At 50.3% G+C, this 26,052-nt stretch overlaps 1 protein-coding gene across 1 annotated transcript in view; it reads left to right on the top strand.

Annotated features, from left to right (window-relative positions):
• The window catches only part of GRIK4 (glutamate ionotropic receptor kainate type subunit 4), a 289,498-nt gene that overhangs the window by 140,018 nt on the left and 123,428 nt on the right, over positions 1–26,052 (top strand). Inside the window, exons 5-6 of the mRNA XM_080817730.1 lie at positions 4,441–4,619; positions 8,823–8,876. Of these exons, the coding sequence (XP_080673856.1) occupies positions 4,441–4,619; positions 8,823–8,876 (233 nt within the window). The remainder of the gene's footprint in view (positions 1–4,440; positions 4,620–8,822; positions 8,877–26,052) is intronic.

Below are 26,052 nucleotides of genomic sequence, written 5' to 3'. Positions count from 1 at the left end.
TCCACTGGTGTAATTCACTGACAGTCAGCAAGAGGGGCTGTAGTCTTTCCTTAACTACCTCCAGTGACAGGGAGCTCACTACCACTGCATCTTGAGACAGCTTGAACAGAGCTACGTCTGTCTCCCTGGGACCTTCCTCCACCCTTTACTCTGAGATGTCGTCCTCGAGGCTGCCAGGAGCAAGTCTGTCTCAGGACGGTCCTTCCCACTCTTCCTCCAGCCAGGCACCCCCTTCCTTCCGCTGCTCCTCAAGGGACATGGTGTCCATTCCCCACCTGGCACTGCTGCTCCCCTGCTCTGTTAGGCTGTAGGGTCCCGCTCTTCCCCCCACAGCCTCAGTGTTCTAGTTCAGCCCCCCAGCCAGCGCCATGCACCCTGCCTCACACCAGGCATGGGCAGAAGAGTCCCACCGAACACCGTGAAATGCTTCGTGTTTATGTATTTCCTATAATATATATATGCACGTGCATATGTGCTACCAAGCATTTTGCGTGGTTTATAACGAAGGACTACATTTTGTGGATTGGATAATAAACCCGGGAAGACGAGGAGTTGGCTGAAGGAGAGTTAGGGGATGTGAGAGGGGAGGGGAGGGTGTGAACAGAAACCGGATTTGTGAAGCATCTTCTAGGAGACCGACACTGTCCTGCTTGTTTGACCTCCTCGTACTAACCGTGTAAGGTAGTAGTTGTCCTTACTTTACAGATAAGGTCACTGAGGGACAGAGGGAGTCGCCGCCACTGGCCAGTCCCAGCAGTGCTAGAGCTGGGCCCCCCCAGGGGCTCCCCTGCCACTCTGCGCTCTGTTTGCTGCTGCAGGTGCAGTCCAGGCTGGGAAGGGAGTGACTGGTAGGAGATCCTGAGTGGGATACAGGCTCTCTGTCCTCCCCCACCCCACCAACTCACTGCCCTTCTCCCCTCCCCCCTCCCCACCCTGCCTCTCAGCACACACGAGAGAGTGTGCTGGATAAGATGGGGATGCTGTTTCCTTATTTAAAGGGCAGCAGAGCACCCCACAGGACAGTCCAGTAGGGTACACTGGGCACTGATCGGAGCAGGGCCCCCAATTTATCTGACATCTGGGAGGCTCTTCCCTGGGAGCGCAGGGCACCTGACAGTTTTAAAAAGATGAACAGCCCTGGCTGCCGTGGCCGGGCATCTCCATGCGAGGCCTAATCCTGCCATCCTCCAAGCTTCCCGGTCTTGTCCCACTGAATTTCACTGCCCCTTTGAAGGATCCCAGGGGACTTGGCCTCTTTCCCAGGCAGACTCTAACGAGTCTCCCTGCTACGTTCCAGGGCCCGTGGCACTGTCCTCGGCCACCGCTCGCCTTGCCCCTCCGGCTGCAGTGCTCCCTCCTCCCGAGCACGCCCAGGCAGATCTTTTCTTGAGCCGAAGAGACAGCCAGCTGTCCGGGAACACTGGCTCCTGTGGCCTCCCCTGACCTTCTCACGGTGTCTTTGGGGTCCGGTGCTCTGACCTTTGTGCAAGTCGGATTTTGCTTTTCACGTCACGTCGACTCTGAGGAAGACGTGAATATTCTCTCCGTTTTACGTATAGACCTAAACAAGGCAGTCCCCATGGAAAACCGGGTGATTTAGGCCATCAGACAAAATATGGGTTTGACTTGAGCTTCGTGGTGGACTTACTTGCAAGTCCCTGCCCTCTAAGCTCCCAGAGGCAGAGTCTGTATCTGACCCACCCTTCTCTGCTGATGCCTTGGGGGCCCAGGGCCTGGCCCTTAGGGCATGCACGGTGTCCGTTGAACAGATTTGCACTGTGGTCCATTTTTGTTCTGCCGGGCTGTTGTGGCGATGAGTAAAATACAGGAGAAGGAAGGCTGAAACCATACATTCCAGTCCCAGCATGCTTCTGCATCTCCGTGAGTTACACCCATTTTACAGATGAGCAATGGAGCCTTCAAGAGGTTATATGACTTCTCAAGATCACACAGCTGGGGAGGGCTGACTCTGAGCTTGAATCCAGATCTTCTGCAAATCAGTTGGCAGGAAGTGCCCGGCAGCATCAGTGCCCCTCCTGATAAGGGTGAGGGCCTGCAGGGGCCACAGAGAGTGGGACAAATTACAAGTCTCCTGGGACGCCCTGTGGGGGAAGGAAGGGAGAGGCCAACCAGCTGATGCCTCTTGAATGACAGCCCCTCCCAGGGTTTTCCCCTCCGGGCTGCAGCCGCTAGCTCCCCAGACCACCTTGGTGGGACCCAGGACTGGAGGATGGGCGTTGGCACAACCTTCCCAGAGCTCCTGTCTTAATCCTGCCAGGCCCCTGGTCTCCACCCTGCTACCTTGTCCTTGTTAGAAAACACATCCACCGTGGGTTTTCCTCCCCACATCCAGAGATGCATACCCCCAGGCCACTCCTAGGTTCTGTGCCTGTGGCCCCTGCTGCTTGTGTCCTGGGAGGCCTCTGGCCACATAGGAAGGCCAGAGATGAGAAAGTAGGAACCCTGGTCCCAGCTGCATTCCTGTGTGACGAGGCCTGTCTTAGCATCTCTACAGATCAAGGGAGGCGGCTGCAATGCCCTTCAGAGACCTCTCTCTCACCTTTTCATCCTCAATGATGTAGGAAAGATATTAGGGTTCAAAGCCAACAGCCAAGAAAGAATTCTTGAGAGTCTTTGGTGTAAAAAAGCTAGTTTTATTAAAGTACGGGGCAGGACCTGTGGGCAGAAAGAGGCTCCTCTGGGGTCATGAGGAGTGGACCATTATATATTTTCAAGTTGGGAAGAGGTTAGGGATATAGCGTAATAAGTCTCTAAGGAATTTGGGAGTCAAGTTTCCAGGACCTTGAGGGGGCTAGCTGTGGTTGGGAAAAGTCAGTTATTACCATCTAATAAAACCTTAGTCATGAGACCCTTTAGATGTAGATCAGTGGGCCATATGCTTGGGGGGTGATTGCCAACATGTATCTTGGGGGTTCAGAGGTAAAGGAAATTTCTAAAGGAATTTTTATATGTTGAAGTAGACTTACAGGCTCCTGGGAGTTGGGAGGAGCGAGTCGGGCTGGGATTACCCTTTTCCCTCAGCAAATTGTCAACATCGAGAGACCGCCTGTTTCAAGGACTTGTCCGTGGGCTCTAGGAAGTAAGGAAATTTAATAATTTCTCTTCTGCCTTTGTTTCCCACATCACTCAAGGGTCAGGAGGGTGAGGAACCTGTGCAGGGTGGAGTCTGGGGCCATGTGGAAGACATGCCCACAATGACTGTAGCTGGGGCAAGAGTGGGAGCGCGGGGGCCTTGGGTTAGAAAGCCAACCCTTCCCTTGCCATCCAGTGTGCGGAGCTACTCATCTCGTACCTCATGTTCCCCTGTGTGGGATTAAAATGCGTTGTAGGATTGTTGTGAGGACTTGAGGACGAGCCATGTGGAATGTTTAGCTCATTATCTGGAACACCGTAAAGAATCAATAAACCTAACTCTTGTCGTTGCTTTTGGAAGCAAATGCCTGTACTTTTCTTTCCACTGGAGTTGAGACCACCTCTTCCCAAGAGACCCTCCCCACCCCCTCCCCACCACTCCTCACCCCTGCCACTCCCACCCTCTTCCTGGCCTGCCTTTTCAGAGGCAAAGCTGAATTAAGACCCTTGTGTCTCAGTGACATTGTTCTGGAAACCCTCCTCCCACCCCTGCTCCTAGACAGCAGTTAGCTGAGGGTGGGGGGGAGAGGATCCCATATTTTCGTTTTGTTCCCAGACTGCGCAGTTCAAAGCCTGAGCTCTTATAATCATAATAATACCTTGTCTTAATGCAACCACTATGCTCTGAGGAGTTCAAAGGGTTTTTGTGAGACCTGTTTCCTGGGCCTTGTGATCTTGAGGGAACTGCTCCCCCACATCCCTGAGGAAAACAAAGGCCCCGCTTTCCTAGAGCTAGATGTGACCTTTGTGGGCCTTCGCGATGGGTGAGGCCCCGGCTTAAGCAATTCACAGATGACTTCATTTCATCCTCAGCAACATCCTGGGAGCTGGAGGCTTATTCTCGCTCCTCAGATGAGGAAACTGAGGCCAAGAGCCTTGGCCATGTGAGAAGGTCATTTGGTGTGTGAGCAGCCAAGTTAGGGGGAAAAAACAGGCCTCCTGGTCTCTGAACCCAGGTCTTGGCTGCTGGACAGTGCTGGGGGGGAGGAGGGGGAGTCCTCTCATCCCAGTCAAGGGACCTCAATCTCTGTTTAAAAGAACATTCCTGATGGAGCTGAGGGAGGCCGCGAAGGCTTAGGAACATTCTTATGACCGAACTGGGAATACAGAAGCCCACAGAGGTCGAGAAGCTTGCTCAGGTAAAGGGGCTGCTGCTTCGCACCAGCAGTGGGGGCCAGACCCACGGCCCAGCCTCCAGCCCAGGGCCCCGCTCGTGCTGCCTGTGCCCCGGTGTCTCCCAGGGAAGCACCGGGGACCCTCAGCGCCTTCATCCTCTCTCCCCTCCAGGCCTTTTAAACCTGGAGAAGCTGCTCCGGCAATTCCTTATCTCCAAGGACACCCTCTCAGTCCGGATGCTGGATGACACCCGGGACCCCACCCCGCTCCTCAAGGAGATCCGGGACGACAAGACCGCCACCATCATCATCCACGCCAACGCCTCCATGTCCCACACCATCCTCCTGAAGGTGGGAGCCGGGCCCCAGCAGGCGTGGTGGGCACGGAGTCTCCTTGTCCCTCCCCCGTTCCCCCCCCCCACCCAAGCTGGCACACCGCTCCCTCCTTGCCTCAGGTGTTGCCCAAAAGGAAAGGCAAGATGGGGCTGATGTTGGAGAAGCATTACCTCCTGGGGCAGCCTGACAGCCCCCAGCCAGAACCCTCCCTACCAGGGTCTCTCGGGTCTCAGGAGGGGCCACAGCACTTGGGGGGCTTGAGGCCGAGGCTCTGTGCCAAGGTGTATAGAAGTATTTCCAGGTGTGGACAGCTGGGGCAGTCTGGTCAGCGTGTACAGTCGCGCATCAGCCCTCTAGGTCCTCCCTGCACAGCGTACTGGTTTCCCAAGCGCTGCCGTGGGGCTTCCCAGCCTAATCCTCTCAGTGCCTAAATGGGGCTTGTACCCCATCTTCCCTGGACAGGCAAAGAGACTGGGACCCTGGGCGATGAATGGCGAGGAGCAGAGCTGGGCACGTCCCTGCGGTCTCTGATAGCTGGTCACCAGCTTCATCTACTACAAATACAGGGGCAGGGTGGCAGGCCCCAGATCGGAAAGTCAGGGGTGGCGGGGTAGGGGGTAGGAGGGGTCCGTGCTGGAGAAACAGCGAGGAACCAGCTGGGCAGCCTCGGAGTCCTCAGGCACCGTCTCCTGGCCTGGTGGCTGGGCTCGGCCTATGATTCCAGATAGAGGGACCCTGCTTGCAGGCTGCTCCGTAGCTCTCCCAGCCCCTCCAGGCACACTGGCTTCTTCTAATGCCGTCCTAATTGCACATTTAAACACAACCTGCCATCTTCCACTGGGGGGGGCAAGGCTTCTCCTTAACCTCTGCCAAGCTGTGGGGAGCCCGGCAGACACTCGGATGATTGTCTCTTCCTCCCCCTCCCCCTCTCCCTTCCACACCGCCCCTCCCCAGCTAGTTTTTGTCTCAGAGTTAATAAGAGATTTGAATGAGTTCTCTGAGTATGGAGGGCTGTCCCTTTAGCCCGTTGCTATAGTAATTCTCCACAGCTCCAAACCCACGTCTGTCTGGGTGCATATACGCAACTCAACACACACACTCAAACGGAAATTTTCTCTTTTTCTCTCGTCTTGTGTCTGGGCCTGTGATGGATGAAGTCATCAAGAGTGGAAGAGATCCTCTAAGTTTCAGGGCCTCAAAGAGGTCAACCCCCCAGGGATGATGAGGGACAGAGAGGAGGATAATGGTCCCCCCCCAGCACCCCTTGCAGAGGCCAGACAGAATGCACTGTGCCCCCTGTAGGAGCCAGAACCTTCCTGAGCCCCCCCCCCCCGTGGAAGCATTTTGGGGACAGCCCTTATAATAATAATGTTAACCTCAGGAATAGTTCATGGCTCCCAGCTTATGTGGTTGGGCTCTTTTTGAAAAAATAATACGTCTATTGTTGAAATTTTGGAAAGCAAAGAAAAGTACATAGAAGGAAATAAGAATTGCTGTAGCTTTTCCTTTCTTTCTTATAAGCCTCTACTTTGGGATAGGATAGGATAGGATCTTACAGGTACACATGGAAAAGAAAGACATTCCATCACCCAGAGACAGCCACTGTGAAATTTTGATGTCTCTCCTTTCTGCCTTTATAGACACATTTGTTTCTTTTCAAAATTATTATCACCCTGCACATACTCCTCTGTAACATGCTTTTTTCCCCCCACTTAATTATATGCCCTGCATTTTGCTTATGTCATTACATATTTGTCTACAAATACTTTAATGGCTACATCATTTCTTATCATATGGATATGCCATAATTTATTTAACCATCCCTTTATTGTTGGAGATACAGGTTGTTTTCAATCTTTCGCTATAATAAACAATACAGGATGCGCATCTTTATACATAAATCTTTATGCACATTCATGAATATTTTTGTAGCATAAATTTCCAGAAGTGAAATTACTCAGTTAAAGAGATGCATGCTTTTAAGGATTTTGATATGATTTGCCAGATTGCCTTTTCAAAAGGCCATAACAATTTATTCTCCCACCAGCAGCGTATAGGTGTCTTATGGTACCCTTGCCAGTACTGGGTATTTTCATTAACAACACTTTTTTTGGTTTTTAATGGCTGAGTTTTTGAAGAAAATTCCCCCTGTCATGATAATTATTAGCAATTGTTTCTGCTGGGTGGACAGCAGCAGGCTTTCCTGAGACCGCCTATTGGCCTTGGCCTTTGTAACCTTGGTACCAAGCCCATCGCTGACCGGGGAGACTTTGGAAGCTGGACCTGTGTTCCCATCTGACTTCCTGGTGCTCCCAGCACGCAGGCCCCACATCAGGCCCTGGACTCGGGCCGCAGGCTCATCCTTGCCGGGTTAACAGCACAGCCTTGGGAGTGCCCCAGGGAGGCCGGACTCAGTGTGGGAAGCTGTGTGAGCAGAGAGCACACGGAGCTTCCGCGAGACCCACCGCGCCCATGTGAGCCTGGCCCCAGAGCTTGGCAGCGCTCTGCTGTCTCTTGATTTCAGAAGGATTTGCAGAGTAATCCCCTACTTTATTGAGCAGCTGTTCCGGCAACAAACTGCGTGTTTACCCAGAATTCAGGTCTTTAAAACCAAGGATCTCTTGTCTTTTATCTTTGGGCAGCAGATTTCGCAAATGGGTTCTAACCATCTGACGGGGCCCCCTCCCCACCCCACGCCCCAGCCCCTCCCTGTCGCCAGGTTAACCTGGGTTCCCATCCGTCTAGGCAGTGGTGACAGGCACTGGCACTTTTCTATGGACAGTGTTGAGTGTGAGGGGATGGGAGGGGCTGGGCAGCAGGCCGTACCGGCCTCTTGGAAGTGGAGGGGGAAATGTAGTTTTGGAGGAAGAAGAGAGGCCTCGAGCCCCCCGTGACCCTCGCATCCTCTTGCCCCAGGCCTAGAGCCCTACTGTACCTCAGTTTCTGTCAGAACGGTGGCAATAGAAGCACCCAGACTGCCCTTCAGGGGAGCTGTGAGGGCTCCTGTGAGAATGCTCACAAAGTTACCGGAGCTCCTTGGGAGGTAAACACTTCGTAAGAGGAAAATGTAATCATCCCTGGCCTTGATTTCCCCTCGTGCACCTCAGCAGGCAGGACAAAAGTGGTTTCCCAGTGGCCCTGGGGCTGCAGCCTACATGATGAAAGGCTTCCTGTCAGAAGGCATGAGGGTCCCGGGGAGAGCTGGGCTCATTATTTACCTGATCTCCTTGTCGGTGTCTGTAGCACTTGTCACGCTCAAAGTCGGGCACACTGACGGGGGAGGTTGGTGAGGGGTGTCTGTGATGGCTGCAAAGATCAGACGAAAGGGAGGCTGTTCTGATGTCGCGGCCTCCCAACTGTGGTGCGATGACACGCGGGTGTGCTGTGATCAAGGGTGAGGCGTGTCACCGGCAGCTTGTTCCTTACTACTAATAAAGGACCAAAGTTTGCAAATGATTCGCATGTTTCCTACATTACTGCAGATTCAAAGACTCTGATGAGTCTTGCACGCTTGCCTTTGACAAGAGTTGAATTAATTTGGGAATCGCCTGTAACCCGCAGACTCTCCTGTCTCTGCCTCAGCCCCTAACAGAGCTGTCGGGACTTCCATCAACACCACGGCCCTCTGGGGAGAGGATAGTTAGGTTAAAAGGACTGAAATTAGGCTGCCCGGCTTTAAATTCATCTTTCCCCACGTAGGAGACATGTGATCTTTGCACGTTACAAAGCCTTTTGGTGTTTCGAGATTCTTCCGCCGTCAGATGGGAGGTGGAGGAGGAGTGATAGGCCTACCTCATCGACTTAGCCCAAGCGAGATGCTCTCTAGCGCCTGGCCCATGCTAAACAGTGGGTCCATGGTAGCCGCTCTTACGGCTAATAGTTTGGTAGATAATTATTTTTGTCTGTTTTATTATTTGCTTCATTTCCCTGAAAGTCATTTTGGTTTCCATCATATCTGGTTATATCCATGGGAATGTGTTGGGCATGAGAATATCAGCTTCTACGAATGTCACTGCAGGGGTGGAGAGCAGGGGTGGTGGTGGAGACACCTGACTCTAGAGGCCAGTGTTTCTGCTCTTCGTCCTCCCAAAGTCAAGGGCAGCTTAAGAACCAAAGGGTAGCGCGTCAGACGAATGGCAGACGCTTGGAACCCTCAGTGCTCACTCACTCCCAGTGAGTTTTTGTTTTCTGTCTAATCTCTGTCTCTTCCCTTTGCAGGCAGCTGAACTAGGGATGGTGTCGGCCTATTACACATACATCTTCACTAATCTGGTAAGACGTTTTCACCGCTCGCCTCCTTGCCATAGAGTATCAATAACTGGGATCGGTGGGGTATGATGGACTGAAGCTTGGGACCTGGAGGGAATCAGAGCACAGGAGCAGAAGTCAACCAGAGAGGCAGGACATTCTAGAAACATGGAAGTCCAGGAGCGCCTGGGCTTCCCATCTGAACAACTCTTGGCCTTGGGAGGACGGGAATTTGGGGAATCTAATGCCTCCATCCAAATGCCGCCGGCTACCTAGCACTGATTGGGGTAAGAGTGCAGATGTCGTAGAGTTGCTGTCATTTTGAAATGGCATAGTTTAATCTCCATGGAAGCATTTTGAAGCTGTAACATACTAAGAAATGGGCACGGTCGTTGTGAAGGATACACACTCAGAGAATAGAGAGAACCTTGGGGAACTGGTTTTAAAAAAAAAAATGTTATGGCTTTTTCCTTGAAATGATTGTAGATTCACAGGAGTTGCAAAGATAGTAGAGAGTGGTACCAGGTGCCTTCAACCGCATTTCCTCCAATAGTTACATCTTATGTAATGGTCATACGGTATCAAAACCAGAATATCAAAACATCAGATCTGTCCATCCCGTGGAGATGTCTGTCAATCCCGTTGGAACCAGGACAACACCATCTCGTCACCACAGAGATCTCCCTCACGCCACCATTTTATGGTCTCAGCCATGGCCCTCCCCGCCACCACCCTGAACCTCTAACTACCACTCATCCATTCTCCATTTTGACACTTTTGTCCTTTCGAGAATGTTATATAAATGGAAGCATGTAGTATCTGACCTTTGTCACGCAGTGTAACGCCCTTGAGACCACCCGAGTTGTTGCCTGAATCAGTAGTTCGTTTCTTTTTGTGGCTGAGACATTATTTCTTGGTGTAGGTGTACCACAGTTTGCTTAACCATCCATCTTTTAAGAGACATTTTGGTTGTATCCTGTGTTTGGCTGTTAGAAACAATCCTTTGGAGAAGGGTTTATTTTATAAATGCATGAGATGTCAAGATCACTTAAAGCAGTGGCCCCTCCATGCTGACATGCTTCTGAGCACCTCTTACCTAACAGGGATGGGACCAGGCATTAGGGATTAAAATGGGAATGAGGAACAAAACCTGCCTTGGAAAAAATTCAAAATACTTGTTGTAGTGCGAAGTGGCAAATTCTACTAGATGTGTGTACAGAATGTTGTAGATCCTGGAGCAGTCAGGAAAGGCTTCACCAAAGAAGGGGCCTTTAGGTTATGCCCTCACTGGGGGGAGAGGGGAGGGTTTTTCCCCAGATAAAGAAAGGAAGAGCATTCTGGGTTAAGTAACAGCATATCCACATGGTGGTTTGAAAGGACATGGCCTGTCCAGGAAACAGGGAGTCATTTCGGACCTAACGACCACTCCAGGGATGGGCTTATGCCAATTAATGACCATTCACTTATCTATTTACACCCCACCCTTGCAAGTTACCTCTGCAGAGGACTTAAGGCCAACGTCCATTAGTTTTAAGATCCTTGCTAAGTTAGGAAGCAGAATACAACCTCTACAGATTTGACTCTTGAGTCTTAGAATAAGAAATCCCGAGAAATTACGACTCTCTCAGTCAGCATGTGTGATAGGGCGACCGAGGAGATGGTGCAGTGTCCCTCCCTGGATGGAGGGACCAGGTCTCCTGAAATGGCCTTCCCTGGGCGAGGAGAGTCCTGTCCAAAGAGATGGGCTCGGACCCTCTGATCCTTGTTCATTTCCAGCTGTAGGTTTTTATGAACGGTCCTTTCTTGGTGTTGCTGTGGAATTGTTCACCCTGAAGCATGCTGAGGCCTCTGCTCTGAGTGGAGACATCTTAGAGGAATGGATGTAGCTTCTTTTCTGGTGTAGGGACTCCCCCTGATGAAGTCTTAGAATATAAGTGAGGTTCATGGGGATGGGATCTGGAGCCGACGACCAAGAAAGAATTCTTGAGACACCTTTGGTGCAACACGGTGGTTTATTAAAGCACGGGGACAGGACCCACTGCTGCCCAGGTTACCTATGATGGTGTTGGGGGAGGTAAGGAAAAAGGGAGGTTTCACTACAACTTTCATATGCTAATGAAGACCTACAGGATACCAGATACCAGAGGCCTTGCCATTGTCAAGGTCCATTTCCCCTTCTTAGCAAGGTTTTTTTTTTTTTTTTTTTTTTAAGATTTTACTTATTTATTTGACAGAGATCACAAGTAGGTTGAGAGGCAGGCAGAGAGAGAGGGGGAAGCAGGCTCCCTGCGGAGCAGAGAGCCTGATGAGGGGCTCAATCCCAGGACCCCAGGACCCCAGGACCACGACCTGAGCCGAAGGCAGAGGCTTTAACCCACTGAGCCACCCAGGTGCCCCCTTAACAAGGTATTAACATTAGGATATTTGGGAGGTTCCTAAAGAATGTCACATTTGTCCCACCCAGGAGTGGGGGTGGGGGAAGGTTGCAGGGTGTCGGTTTCTGCTTTGTCCTCAGCCAGCCTTCTGCTCCCTCATCACCCCCACAACAGGCTTGCCAGAGAGCCATTCAGCATTCCCTCCTTCTCAAGGCCACCACTGCCACAAATCCACTGGCTCCATTGCTGAAATTTTTACTTGAATTCTAGCGTACATATAGAAGACCACACAGATCATCTGTGCGTAGCCCAGGGAACGTTTTCCAAGGGCGCACACCTGTGTAAGCAGCACCCAGATCTAAAAAGAGAACCCAACCAGCACCCCAGAAGTCCCCCTCCCACCCCCTCCTCACCACTACCCCGCAAAATGGAAAACAGAAGGAATTTCTTTGTTTGCTTGCTTATTTATTTATTTATTTATTTATTATTTTTCTAGCCTATGCTGCTGCTGCTGTAAATCAGAGCATTAACACGTAAAAAGGGAGGAAAGGATTAGATGAGTCCCAGAGCACCGCAGGAGCATTTGCTTAAAGTAAGGAGATGTCTGGAGGAACCAGGGCAAGTTGGCAGGAGCAGGAAAAGGAGATTCAAATACAATCGGGCTCCATCTGGGGGGCCCCAGGGATGCTGAGGGGAGGAGAGGGGAGAGGCAGGCCAGGAGCGCCGCACACATTAGGCAACCCCATCAGCAGAGGAGGACAAAGCTAAGCTGCAGAGAGGCATGGAATGTGTACACCCAGGACAGTCCCTAGAATAAGCTGGAGATGCTTGGCTTGGAGATTTTGAAGAGAGTACAACCCCCCCCCCCCCCTTCTCAGGACTGATAATAACGCGTGTGATGATTTATCTAGTGGGAAAAAGTACAGGCCTATGAAGTCAAGAGACCCAGGTTAACACCCCATTCTGCCTTATACGCTGTGTGGCTTTGGGGAAGTCTCACTGACTCTCTGAGCCCATTTTTCTCATTTAGAAAATCTTAAATGGTGGGAAAATCTTAAAATCTTACAAGGTTGTTGTAAGGACAGGTTAAAAACGCATCACAAATTGAAAAGTACTATGGGTTTCTAAGGCGTATTTCTTTTTTTTTTTTTTTTAATAACACTGTGATACGTTCAGGTTTCAAAGAGCTTTCTCCTTTTCTGGGGGCACAGAAATGAACAAGCTGAGCTCTGGGAACATGCCTCAGTCAGAGAGTTCTTTGAACCTAGAATTACTAGGACTCACACAGTTTGTAAGTTTGCGAGGAGAAGTCAAACAGTCACTGTATGAATGCTGATGGTTGAGTAACACTCAGGAAAGAAGAAGCAGGGCCACTGCAAAAATCAGTCAGTGGGAGGATTTTCTGGAAGCCTCTCGTTAGTGCTTTGACTTTCTGGAAAAGACAGGCCCCTATTAAGAGGAAAGAAACTACTTTTTAAGTCCATTCTTCCTTCCCAATTGCCCTTGGAGTCTGGGCACAAAGAGGGAGGGGCCTTGTACGGAGGGAGTGAGTTACCCTCCATGCTTCTCCCATTCTGGCCCCACCTACCACCACATGCAGATGCTGCCCAGACGTTAATATTTCTTTTAATTCCTCAGGGATAGCCACCACGGCCCAGCTCTCTGATTTCTGCCACGGTGATGCAGCGGGTGCTTAGATTAGCTTTTTGAAAACTTACACATGAGCTGGAAAGGCATGGGCCTTTGTATTTGGTAGACGTGATTCAGAACTCTGCTTTGACTAGCTACCGGCTACGTGATCCTGTGCGAATAACTTAACCTCTCTGAACCTCAGAGACCTCGTCTGTAAGTGGACACCATTAACACGTGCCTCAGGAGATGGTATCCATGCAGCACCTGGCTCATAACACAAGTTTGGTAAAGAGGAGATATTATTTATGAAGTCCTATTTATGCTTCCCATGCGCTAAAAAGAACAAGAGATACTAATTTTTCTGTGCAGCCTCTAATGGCCTGTAAAAGTGACTCTCACAATGCCATCTGATTGATTTGCCGAGAATGACTCAAACCTGGTAGTTTAGGCATTAAGCATGACTGAACTGACCGGAGTAGGGTTCATGTGTGTCCGTTCTCATTCTTCATTCCCATCCAGGCATTAAGAAGGCAGATTGATACCTCTATTTTTAGTTTTTTGAGGAACCGCCCCACTGTTTTCCAGAGGGACTGGCACCCATTACATTCCCACCAGCAGTGCACGAGGGTTCAAATTTCTCCACGTCCTCCCCGACGCTTGTGATTTCTTGTCTTTTTGATTTTAGCCATTCTGACAGGTGTGAAGTGGTATCTCATTGTGGTTTTGATTTGCATTGCCTTGACGATGAGTGATGCTGAGCATCTTACCACGTGACTGCGGACTGTCTAAGTACCATTCAATCCAGTAATTCCATTTCTGGGTATATTTACCCAAAGAAAACAAAACCGCTAATTCAAAAAGATATACGCATGCTCTATGTTTATGGCAGCATTATGTACACTAGCCAAGATATGGAAGCAACCTAAGTGTCCATCGACAGATGAGTGGATAAAGAAGACATAGTATGTGTATGTACGTGTGTAATGGCATATTACTTGGCATAAAAAAGAATCAGGTCTTACCATTTGTGACAACATGGGTCATGGATGGACCTAGACGGTATTATGCTGAGTGAAATAAGTCAGACAGAGACAAATACTATATGATTCTATTTGCATGTGGAACCTAAAAAACAAAACAAATGAATAACAATGACAAAAAAAAAAAAAAGAGACTCAAACATAGAGAAGGAACTGGTGAGCACCAGAGGGGAGGCCACTGGGGGATGAGTGAAATGTATGAAGGGGATTAAGATGGTACAAACTTCCAGTTATGAGAAAAATAAGTTACAGGGATAAAAAGTACAGCATAGGGAATGTAGTCAATAATATTATAATAACTTTGTATGGTGACAGATGGTGACTACACTTGCCGTGGTGAGCATTTCATAATATATGTTATTGTCAAATCACTATGCCATACATCTGAAACTAATATAATTTTATATGTCAATTACATTTCCATGAAAATTTAAAAAAATTTATTTTCATTTGCAAAAGAAGGCCTGTTGATTTCGGGCATCTGTAATAAATAAATCTGATTGACTGCTCTAAAGTTTAATCAGTTAATTACCCATCATAAGAGTTGGGAGAAAAATCTCCATCATGAGTCAAACTTCTAAACCTTCAATTCAGTTGACCCTCTAGATGAGCCGTTTTTCTCTCTGTCAGAGTGGGGCCAGCAGGAGAGTGAGGATGCCCGCCCTGAGCTTTGGGGGTCAGGGGTAACTGAAAAGGAAGAGGAGGGGAGCCAAAGTTCGCTGAGTGAACAGATGTTTAGCATTTTTTTATACACCTATTTTTTTAAAGATTTTATTTATTCACTTGACACCCAGAGAGAGATCACAAGTAGGCAGAGAGAGAGGGGGAAGCAGGCTCCCGACACGGGAGAGCAGAGAGCCTGACACGGGACTCGATCCCAGGACGCTGGGATCACGACCCAAGCCGAAGGCAGAGGCTCAACCCAATGAGCCACGCAGGCGCCCTATACATCTATTTTGAAATGGGATTTGGGTGGTTTGTACTAGTTTCAGAGGTTCAGTGGGCAAAACAGCTTCTTGCCCTGCTTCTGGTTTTGCTGGGTCAGGACTCAGTCCCAGCAGAGTGAGTCTCTGATCAACAAACAGGTGGAAAGGGGCCTCTGAAGGTACCCGGCTAAGGTGGGAGCCCAGGACAGGGGATTAGTGACCTTACGGACAACTTTAATGGTAAACTAAGAGCCACGATGTGCGTTTGGTCAGCGATCCGGACAGGAACCCAGAGGGAAGCAAGTCATGGCAAGTGCACCAAGGTGAGGGTCGAAAGTCCAGGCCCCAACAGGGGGCAAAGCAAGGCAACCAAGAAAATGACTCTTGAGTCACCAAAGACACAGATGCGTGAGCAATCTGAGAACTGTTTCCTGCCTTTATCCAGATTTCTTTCTTTCTTCGTTTTCCGAAAGTTCTTAGTGGGGTGAAGCATATGTAACGTTCGATTTGCCATTTTAACTATTTATAAGTTTATGGTTCAGTGGCATTAATTGCATTCACAGGGTTATCTGACCAGCATCCCTATTTCTATAACTTTTTCATCACCCTAAACAGAAACCCTGCATCTGTGGAGCGGTAACTTCTCATCCCCCTCCTCCCAGCCCCTGGTAACCTCCTATTGGGTTTCTGTCTCTACGCATTTGTCTCACCTTAGGTATTTCATAGAAGTGGAATCAGACAATATTTGTCCTTTTGTATCTGGCTTATTTCATTTAGCATCCTGTTTTCCAGGTTCATCCATGTGATAACATGCAGCAGAACTTAATTCTTTTTTTTTTTAATGTGGTAAAATATATATAATGTAAAACTGACCATTTTAACCATTTTTAAGCATACCAGTTAGTCGTAATAAGTAATAAGTTATGCAGCCGTTTCCACCACCCATTTCCAGAACTCTTTTCAGTTTCCTGAGCTAAAACGTCACAGCCATTAAGCAGTAGCTCCCCATCCCTTCTTCCCGACCGCTGGCCATCATCTGTTGCTATCAATGTGCCTGTTCTGAGTATCTCTCAGCAGAAATACACAAGATTTGTCCTTTTGTGTATGGCTTATTTCACTTGGCATAAAGTCTTCAAGGCTCATTCATGTGTCAGCATTTCCTTCCTTTTTAAGACTAATATTCCACTGTATGCGTTTCCATTCATTCATCAGGAGACACTTGGGTTCCTTCACCTTTTTGGCTATTGTGGATAATCCTGCTATGAATGTGAGTCTAAAAGTACCTGTTTGAGTCCCTGCTTTCCGTCCTTTGGGGCATATACCTAGGAATGGAGATGCTGGATCATAGGGTAATACTGTGCTTAATTTTCGAGCAACCTCCATACTGTTTTCCAGAGCGGCTGCACCATTTTTGCATTCCCGTCAGCAACGTGTGAGATTTCCGGTTCCTCCCTATCCTCACCAATACTTGTTTTTATTTTTTATCTTTTAATAATTGCCGTCCTCATGGGTGTGACGCGGTCGGTGTGTTTTTCGTTTCTGTTTGGAGTTTGCAAATCGAAAGAGGCAGGACCCCATGGCTGAAGTTGAGAGTCAAGGTGATGAAGAAGCTTTGTAATGAAAGAAAGTAGCCAGCGTGTGAAAACCCAGTCAGACCTGGTGAAAACCCCCAGGTCAGAAGCTTCCTAGCCATGTGGCCCTGAAACTCTCGGGGGACTCGGTTTCTTCATGTGTAAAATGGAAATAATAATACCCATCTCAAAAATTTTTGGGTAAAATTAAAAATTAGCTATTGAGAAACAAGATGGGATCGGGAGGGAGACAAACCATAAGAGACTCTTAATCTCACAAAACAAACTGAGGGTTGCCGGGGGGAGGGGGTTCGGGAGAAGGTGGTGGGGTTATGGACATTGGGGAAGGTATGTGCTATGGTGAGTGCTAGGAAGTGTGTCAACCTGTTGATTCACAGACCTGTACCCCTGGGCTAATAATACATTATATGTTAATTTAAAAAATAAATTAATTTAAAAAATTTTTTAAAAATTAGCTATTGATAACACTTTGGATCTGGTAGGTAATGCTGACTACCATAACAGATAAACCCTCCAATGTCTTGGCTTTACACAATGGAAGTATATTTCTCATTCAACTCACGTCCCAAAAGGGTGCTCCTGATCAGTGGGCCACCTTCCATTATGTCATGTGGAGGCCTAGGTTTCTTCTGGCTTATAATACGTCCTCTTAGAGGCCAGGAATGGGAGAAAACCATGGAGGGTCAGACCCAGGAGGATGTTATGGCCCAGGCCTGGGAGCAGCACATAGTATTTCTCTCCCCTCACGACTCCATTGTCTAGGCCTCGGTCATAAGCCTGCCCCTCTCTGGAAGAGGGTGGTTGGAAAATACAGTCTACTGTGTACCCAGGCAGAAAAGAAAATAGGCTTGGTGATCAGTTAGCAATACCGCCACGTTATTAAATTATTAATCATTGTCATGCATCTCTCTCATGTGTGCCGGGAAAGCAATTAGCGTGCTAAGCCCTGGCAAGTCTGTTTAGAGGTCAACTGATCCTGTTTGTGGAAGTCTGATTAGCACCTCGATGTAAGGGTATCAGCTCTCTAATACACGGAAGGGTCTGCCCCTCTGGTGGGGTATGCCCGAGATGGTTACAGATTCTCTGAGCGTGTTCCGCGCCTGAGTGTGGAAGGAGTCTCTGTCCTCCACTTGGCCTCAGGCTTTGGTGGGGAACTGCTGTTCTACAAGACTGATGGAAGTTTGGAGAGAGGATACGAGGAATTAAGGGCCTTTGGGCAAAGCCCAGTTGGCCTCTGAGACAGCAGAGATGCCATCTGAAGAGAGGAGGTGAAGGAGGAGACACAGTTGGAGCTAATAAATCTGGAGGAATTAGCCAGCTACTAATGAACCCAGGGAGACTTACAATCACTGCCTAATAGAAAAGATACAATCACCCTAATCTATTGTCAGAGAGTACAGATGGGCCCCGTGCCAAAGGCAGGAGCTACCGCCTTGGTGGGGAGAAGCATCGAGATTTAAGGTTAAGGGTCAAAAGTGGTGAAATGTCAACGGAAGGCAGGAAGTCATTGGGCCCTGGAAGCAGGAGGCTTGCCTCCTGGGCTGGCAGGTGTTGCCGGTGGCACAGCCAGCTGGATGCTGGGACAGCTCCTTCACTGTCATGTCCCAGGCAGAGCCCAGGACTTGGTGTTCCGGGAACCACCATTGTGCCAGAGGCCAGGCTGCCATTTGTGGGGTATGGAGAGAGGCGGCAGGCCCGCAGAGTTTTTCCTTTGGGGAGTCTAGAGAGAGGATCCCAGGTGCTGGCTGTGCCATGATGGAAGGCATGGGGAAGGGTTACAGCAGCGGGAGGCCTCATCTTTTAGGGGACGGGCAGTGAAGAAGCTGTGGTTTCTAGCTCCAGACAGGGACCTCTTAACTGCTTCCCTCTGTCGCATTGGTCTAGGCAAACCATTGCCCCTTGCTGGGCTTCATTTCATCATCTGTAAAATGGGTTGTGTCAGGTGACCTCTCAGGGTCTTTTCAGCCCTTGACTGGTGTTATCCTACACCCTGTTGGGGCATTTCATTTCATAGCACCCTCGGATTGAGAATGTTTCTTGGAGATGGGGACTGGGGACGGCCATGACATTGGAGGGCCCGCATGGACCATGGGGGCGGTTTCTGTTCAGCTGATAGCTCCTTGGACCCCTAAAGAGTAGCCGGGTCCCAGTGAGTCCTGCAGAATGTAACCCTTCTCTGCCCCGTCTCTGTCTCGTTTGGGCAGAATGAATCTACACAGCCAATTTTTCTCCTCTGGGTTCATTTTATTGTCAAGCAGACCAAGCCTATGTTTATTTTTCTAAAGGTCTATCAGAGAGATTAGCCATAAGTAATTGAAATTGCTAAAATTATTACAGAAAGGGGAGCCAGGGCAGACGGGGAGGAGACAAACCAGAGGAAGGGAGCATGCTCACCATCTATCCCTTCTGCTCCTTGCTTTGGTGAGCCAGACTTAGTCATCTCTCAGGTCTTATTTAATGTCCCTACCTCAAGCGGTCTCCTCCGACACCACACTAGGCTGGGTCCTCTGTGATACTGTCCCAACACCCTGTGTGCTGTGTTCTATAGCATTCATCTCAAGTGCAAATTCTTTCTTCTGTATCTGACCCCTCTACCAGACTTTGAACTTCATGGAAGTGAGACCAAGTCTTTCTTGTTGATCCCTGAACTCCAGGTGCCTACTGGCACATAGTAGGTGCTCAATAAATACTTACTGAGTCAATGAAGGGAGCAGTTCCTAACAGGGTAGCGTTGTTGGACCAGGAGGGCTGGCCAGGTGAGATGGCTTATCTCCTTGCATCCAGAAGGAAGTCGGTGCATCCCCATGAAGCCCATGAGCACAGAGGTCTGCAGCTCAGCCCAGGAGGGTTGGGCTCAGTGTCCGCTTTGCTGAGATGCCTCCACACTTTCATAGCCCATAGGGTAACTACTCAGTCTGGTATGATGCCCTTCCTCCATTCTGGGCTGGACAGACTTGAAAGTAAGAGCGTTCAGGATGCTCAAGGGTGCTTTAGTTCAGGACCCAAGAGATAGGATTCCAGGGAGTTCTGATGAGTGGGTTAGTATCAAGACCTGAGCCCCAAGGTGGACGCCAAGAATGAGCACTGGGTTAGGAAGAAGCTGAAGAGTATAAAGGTAATCCAGCTGATTGTGCTGTGTGCACTGTGTCACCTGGGGCTGCTTTCTGTCCTGGCCATACCATGTCCAGGCCGGCCTAGGGCAAGTGGCCTCTTCAGGCCAGCACCTGAGCCCTGGAGCCAAAACACGATGGTCTTTGGGACCAAACCTCTCCTTCAGGTTTTCAAGGTGGTTATGAAATTATCTGGTCCTGTCTGCCGTCCCCATGGCTTGGCATATGAGCTTGGGTGGGACAGAAAGGATGGAAATATGGTTTAAGGGAGGCAGCCAGGGTCTCAGATCAGAGAGGACGTGAGTCTGAAGCCCGGCCCCGCCGCGCATTAGAGGTCCATGGGACACGTTATTCACCAGTCAGAATCTCAGTCGTTCCTTTTGTGAAATGGGAATAACAGTTCCTATAACATCATTTAGTGACGGAGGGTTCCTCATCCTCAGTGGGCCTGCCCACTTCCCTGCCTCTAGTTTTCTAAAACTCCAAAGCTAGTATCAGAAACATTTCCAAATTGGCCTTTCACCTGGTTAGAACTACAGTTCCCGTGGTGCTCCGGACCCTCCCATAGCTTGCAGTCTTTTCTGAGAGCACACACCACACGTGTCCACACACGTGCATAGACATATACTCACGTTGCTATGCACACACACACACACACACACACACACACACAGCTAGCCCATGGCTACAATGCATCCTCAGACAACTTTCTGGCGCCAGAGCAATTGATTCTAAAGTGTGGCTCATTGTAAAATTATTAAGTCTATCTACATACTTCACCTTTATTGAGTCTTTTAGGAGAACCACTCCGCATAATACCGTACATTTTGGTGAATAAATATGTTTTTAGTGTAATGAGGAAAAGAGTAATGGGGTGAGTGAATGCTCCGTCTGGGCCTCCAACACCTTCCCATCCCCCCTACCAGATGCAAACCCTATGAGGTAGCAGGTCTGGCAGGAACAGATCTCTCCAGGTCCCCCACACAGGTACACCAGCATCTAAAGGACAAGCTCTCCATCCAAATTTGTGCTCTCTGGCTGCCAACCCTCCTGGGTCTGTTTTCTGAACTAGCTCATTGGTAGGGAGGGGGTGTATTCGGAAGGAGAAGTGGCAGGGAGAATTAGAAGGAGATTCAGGAAGTATTGACTAAAGAATTATTCTTTACGTTTGCACTTGGGAAAACTGTGGCTGGCTGCTGGAAGCCCCTTGGCCCAAGTTATAGGATTATAAAGTGCTTAGCCAGCCGTGATTTAGTGACTTACCTCCGCAAAATGCTAAAGTCAACCATACGTATGCAGCAAAGATTTATGAAGTGCCTACTGTGTGCTGGGGGAATGCCAGCAGCAGCATGATGGGGCTGGGAGAGCTCTGGCTGTCAATGTGAGGTGTGGAAGGCCAGAGAGGGGAGCATTTAGGGCCTCTGTGGGAGCATGAGGAAGGTTCACAGACATGGTCTCCTTTAATCATTTATTGAAGGATGGTTAGAGATGAGAATGGGGGAGGGACACAGGGGCAGAGGTACAGGGTGGGTCGGAGCTAGAGCACCGGAGCGGGGCTGGGGCTGGAGCAGGGGGGGTGGGGGGAGGGAGAGGGATGGAGGCGGAGCCAGCAAAGCAAGGTGCAAGTCACATGAGCCCTGCAGAGCTGCTGGGTTTCTTAGCCTCCGAGTCGGCATTGTCAGGCCCAGGGTCTTGTCTCGGCTGTCCCGCTGACTGACCATGCGTGTAACTCTGAACAAGTCCTTTCTCCCCTGGCAGTGACCTAGAGGGTCTCCAAAGACCTCTCAACCCTGAAGTGTTACTGACTCTGTGGACTGGACGAATATTTGATGAATGGCTGAGGGACTTCTCCAGGCCAGCATTTTCCATGTGAAGGAGGGGACTTTCCTCTCCGTGGCTTTTCCGTGTCCTCCAGTGCCCCCTACAGTCCAGGTCCCCGAGGTGGGGCAGCACACCTGACTTGTGAGCCAGGTGGGTCTTTCACTTCCCCTTGCCCAGCAAGAGCCCTCCTCTCTCCCGGGCCCAGCCCATGTCACCTGCTGGATAACGGGCCTTCCCGATCTCAAAATCCCGTTTGTGCCAATATGTTAATGGATGATGATAGCATTGAGTTGGGGGACCCTTGAGAGGATCTAACTCAATCCCATCGTTTTCCAGTTGTGGAGAATGACTGCGGAGGGTGCATGACTCGCCTGAGCTCTCAGAGCAAGCCAGGAGTGGAAGGGGGCGGCCCCCTAGTTCACCGGATGGGCACTAACCGAGCGTGCATGGTGTCAGGGATGCAGCGATGCATAAAGCCCCAACTTCCAGGAGGTCAGCCTAAAGGGGGAGATAAACCCAAGTAAATTATTGTAAGTCAGCAGGTGGAATGAAGGGATGATGAGGACATTCGCAGGACATTATGGGGTCACCAAAGAAGAGCCCCCTGGCCTAGCCGGACAGGCTCACAGAAAGAAAGCTTCCTGGGGAAGGCTACACCCAAAGGGCTTTAAAGAATCTATGGGACTTAGCCAGGTGGAGGTGGGGGATGGGCAGGACAAGCAGCTGCTATAAGCATCTGATGGGCACACGTTTCTGCCAACCCAGAGCCTGCCCCATTCCCTATGGTGACGCAGGCTCAGCCTGGCCTGGCAGAGTGGCCCCTTCTCTGCTCTCCCCAATTGGCAGGGCCTCCCAAGCTTGAGCCCTAGGGAAGGAACAACGCCTTCCTGGAGAAGGGAAGCTGCTGGCGGCTGTGGTGGCCATCCAGGGAGTGGGTGACAGTGGGCACAGGTCCAGACCCAACTCAAAATGTAGATGTGTAGATGAACTTCCGCTGGAGCTCCAGGCTACCCTGGACTGGCGGGGCTCGTTTCCCATCCTCGGTCCCCCTGTGTTATGGCCACACTTCACATGGCCATTCCTTCTGCAGAGTTTCTGGAAGTTCTCTCTCCGTCCTCTGGATAGTACCCAGTGCAGGGCTATAGACCAAGAGGCATTTGAATCAAGCCATTGCCTGTCTGGGCTGGCAGCTGTGTGATTACTCACCAAGTCATGCTGGGCGAGGACCCCCTCCCCCGCCCCCGCCCTTGGCAAGCCAGGTGACAAAAAAGAATCATCCCAAGCAGCCACTGGAGGCTTCTCCAAGAACTACCTCTTGGAGATATTCTGCACGTGTTCCTCTTTACCCAGAGCAAGGATTATTCTCCGCTGGGGCTGATGAGTCTGTAGATCTGGGGGCGGACGGTGGGGGAAGTGAGGCATTATTGTCAGTTATCCTGGAAGAAACAGGCACCAGTGGCAGGGAGGCAGGATCGTTGAAAATGGAAATGACCCAATTAGGCCTTTATCCCAGAACTTGGGCTGGGGGGAGGAGCCCGGCACCTGGGCTTCGCAGTGGGCCCTGGTTTCCAAAGCTGAGGCAGGAGCTTCCAAGTACACTTGAATCCTTCCCGCGCGGGGCAGGGGATATGAGAACAGAGTGAGTACTGCCAGGAAAATCAGTGGAAACCGAAGAAGCGTTCAACAGGGGGTTTTGAGACCCTCGCGGAGTTTAAAAAACTGCTTCGCTTCGGAGGAGGCAATTATCAGACAACCCCTTTGCTGATGTTTGACAAACCGCATGACCGTGAACGTGGCTCCCACGGGGCTCTCAGAACTAAGGTTGAGATATTCGTGTATCATCCGTGTAATAGAAATTGAAACTCACTTGTTCCCTGAATCTGCCCCAACACACACACCCTCACACGGCACACACAGTCTCTCATCCACACCCGTGTGTGTCACTGACTGGGTGCACCAGACTGCGTATATGAAATAAATCAATTGAAATAAGAACTACACCCTGGGGACTACTCTGGTTACATAACGGAAACGTCCCCCTCTGACTGCCCAGGCCTTCTGTCTAGCAGAGCTCTGGAGGAAGGGAAGACCTGCCTTGCCATCGGTCACAAATTTGTTAAAGATTCAGAAGTTCCATTAATTCAGTGAGAGAAGCCTTGACCTCCCCTTCTGTCCAGTGATCCAGTCATCCCCCATCATCTCCAGCCAAGAGTCTAAGCATAAAAATCGACCCATTTCCACAGCTGGGATTGTCGCAGCAGTCACCGGCGTGCCAGACGCCATTCGAAACTATTATGTTCAGAACATCGAGGCCCCGAACCATCACTACCAGATAGGTAGTCCGTTCCACAAAGCAGGTAATTGAAGCTTGAGAGCCTTGACTAAGGTCATTCAGCCAACACATGCTGAACTTGTACAGCTGAGAATTTGCCCTTGACCTCCCAGCCCACACCTTGTCCTTACCAAATGGATATTTATGGCTTTTTCTGTGCTGTATTAACTTTCTGTTGCTGTACAACAAGTGAACACGGAGTTAGCAAGTTAAAATAATGCCAGTTATTAGCTCATGGTTCCGTAGGTCAGATGTCCCGCATGGCATGGCTGGGCTCTCTGTTCCGGCTGAAATCGGCTGGCTGTCTTCTCATCCAGAGTTCAGGGGCCTCTTCTAGGCTCCTTCGTGTTGGCAGGATTCAATTCATGTCCTTATGGTTCTAGGACTGAAATCTCTGTTTTCTTCCTGGCTCTTAGCTGGGAACTGCTCACAGCATTCGGGGCCATTCTCCGGTCCTTGCCTGGGACCACCTCCATGACATCCTCGGCTCCTCTCACCCATGGAGAACCTCCCTCTGCACCAGGCCTTCTCATACTTTGAATCTCCGTGATTTCCTCTTCTGCAGCCAGCCGGAGAAAACTGAGTTTTTTAAAAGAGCTCATGTCCTTAGGTTAGAGGCACCCGGATAATCGGGACCTCATGATCTAATCATAGAAGTAGAACCTGCTATAGGCCCAGTCCTGGTAATTGTGTGTGTGTGCCTGTGTGTGCGTGTGCGTGTGTGTCGAGGTGGGGCAGGTTTTGGGAGCTCACCTTAGAATCCTGCCTACCTATGCCAACCTTGTAAGTCCATTCATTTCTTTCGCCATCCACTCCCCTATCACCTGCAGAAAGGTTGGACAAGGAGGGATCTAGCCAGGGAACCAGGAAGAAGAGACCGGAGAGTCTTGGGGCAGGAAGCGGCACGTCTCCTGGGAGCTGATACAGCCGGATTCTCTCTGCTGGCCCACTGCAGGGCTCCGGGCAGAGAGCACCCCCAGCCCCTGAGAAAAGCCTGAGAGCCAGAGTCCAGGGGGGAAACTGAGGCCACTTGGCACTGCGGCAGCTATCACAGAGACGCCTGGTGCTGAGGAACTTGGGCCCTGCTGAGAAGAGCGTTTGGGATTTAATGAATGTTTGGAAAGCATAGGGAGTCTGAGAATAAAAGACATTATGGCAAATCGTATTATTATTATTATTACATTATAAGTGCTATTGTATTACAAGCACCATTAGGAGTAGCAAGTGCTGTTATTATGAAGCAATCCAGCTTCTCTGTCCCCAGCGTCAGACTCTACTCAGTGTCAAAGGCATCAACAGCTCAATTAATCCCCATCTGAGGCTTCCCCCCAGCCCCGTCTTTGTGGTCCCGACACCTCCTGTTCACAGCCTAGCGGTAAGCAGGCCACCTGCCCATCCGGACGAAGCCTCCAGCAACGACCCACACGCCTCTCCTGTCAGTTGCAAAGCTGGATTGTTATCTTGCCTGAGCATTAAGATCCTCCTGAAACCATGCCTGATGCTCTCTCCCTCATGCTGACAACCCTCCCATAGCTCCCCATGACCCTCAGGATAAAGTCCAGAGCAGCCTCGTAGGTCCTCCCCTCCAGGCTTTACCCTGCCCCAGTCCCCACCACCCACGGCTCACCCCAGCCAGACTGTGAGACTCGCAGTTCCCTGAATGTGCCACACACCCTCGCTCCTGGGGCCCTGCGCCGGCTGTCGTCTCTGTCTGGGAAGCTCCTCCTCCCACCTCGCCATCTGGCTGCCTCTTGCTCATCCTCCAGGCCTCATCTTGCAACCAGCTCTCCGCTTAGGAGGATCAATGGAAATTCTGAGGAAAGGGACCACCTTTCCCGGCACCTCAAGTGCTCATCCTGACCCACCGTCTGGGACTCGCCGCCCGCTTGCTGCTAAGTATATGTGCCCAGAAGACAGGGATGAGGCCGGTCGTGTGTCTCGTGCCTGACACCGTGTGTCAGGTGATGCTCATGTTTTTCTGGAATGAATGAGGTGAAAGGGCCAAGATCTGAAACTCTCCTGTTCGGTCCATTGCCCTCCCCTGTGGGAAGATAGATCTGTGAGCCCAGTGGCCTGAGTCCCAGTCCTGCCTGAGTCACCTATGTCCTGACTGATCCGGGGCGTCCCTTGTGGGAGCCCATCGCTTGGTCCTGGGGCAGAGCTGCCGATGGGCAGAGTCAGGAGGCTGGGACTGCTGTTTGAGAGCGCTGCTCATCTTCCTCAAAACCTCCTTAGAGCCCTGGGGAGAGGGGGATGGGGGTGCCTGGAGTCTCTACAGGCCTGAGGCTAACGAGTTGAGAGGAGGGAGGTTCCGCACCTGATGTGTGACCAGGAGGCCTGATCAATGGATCCGGAGTGCAGGGGGACTCGAC

The sequence above is a fragment of the Martes martes genome (genome assembly GCF_963455335.1).
Source record: "Martes martes genome assembly, chromosome: 10".
Classification (NCBI taxonomy): domain Eukaryota; kingdom Metazoa; phylum Chordata; class Mammalia; order Carnivora; family Mustelidae; genus Martes; species Martes martes.
This window is presented reverse-complemented; position numbering and strand designations above follow the sequence as displayed.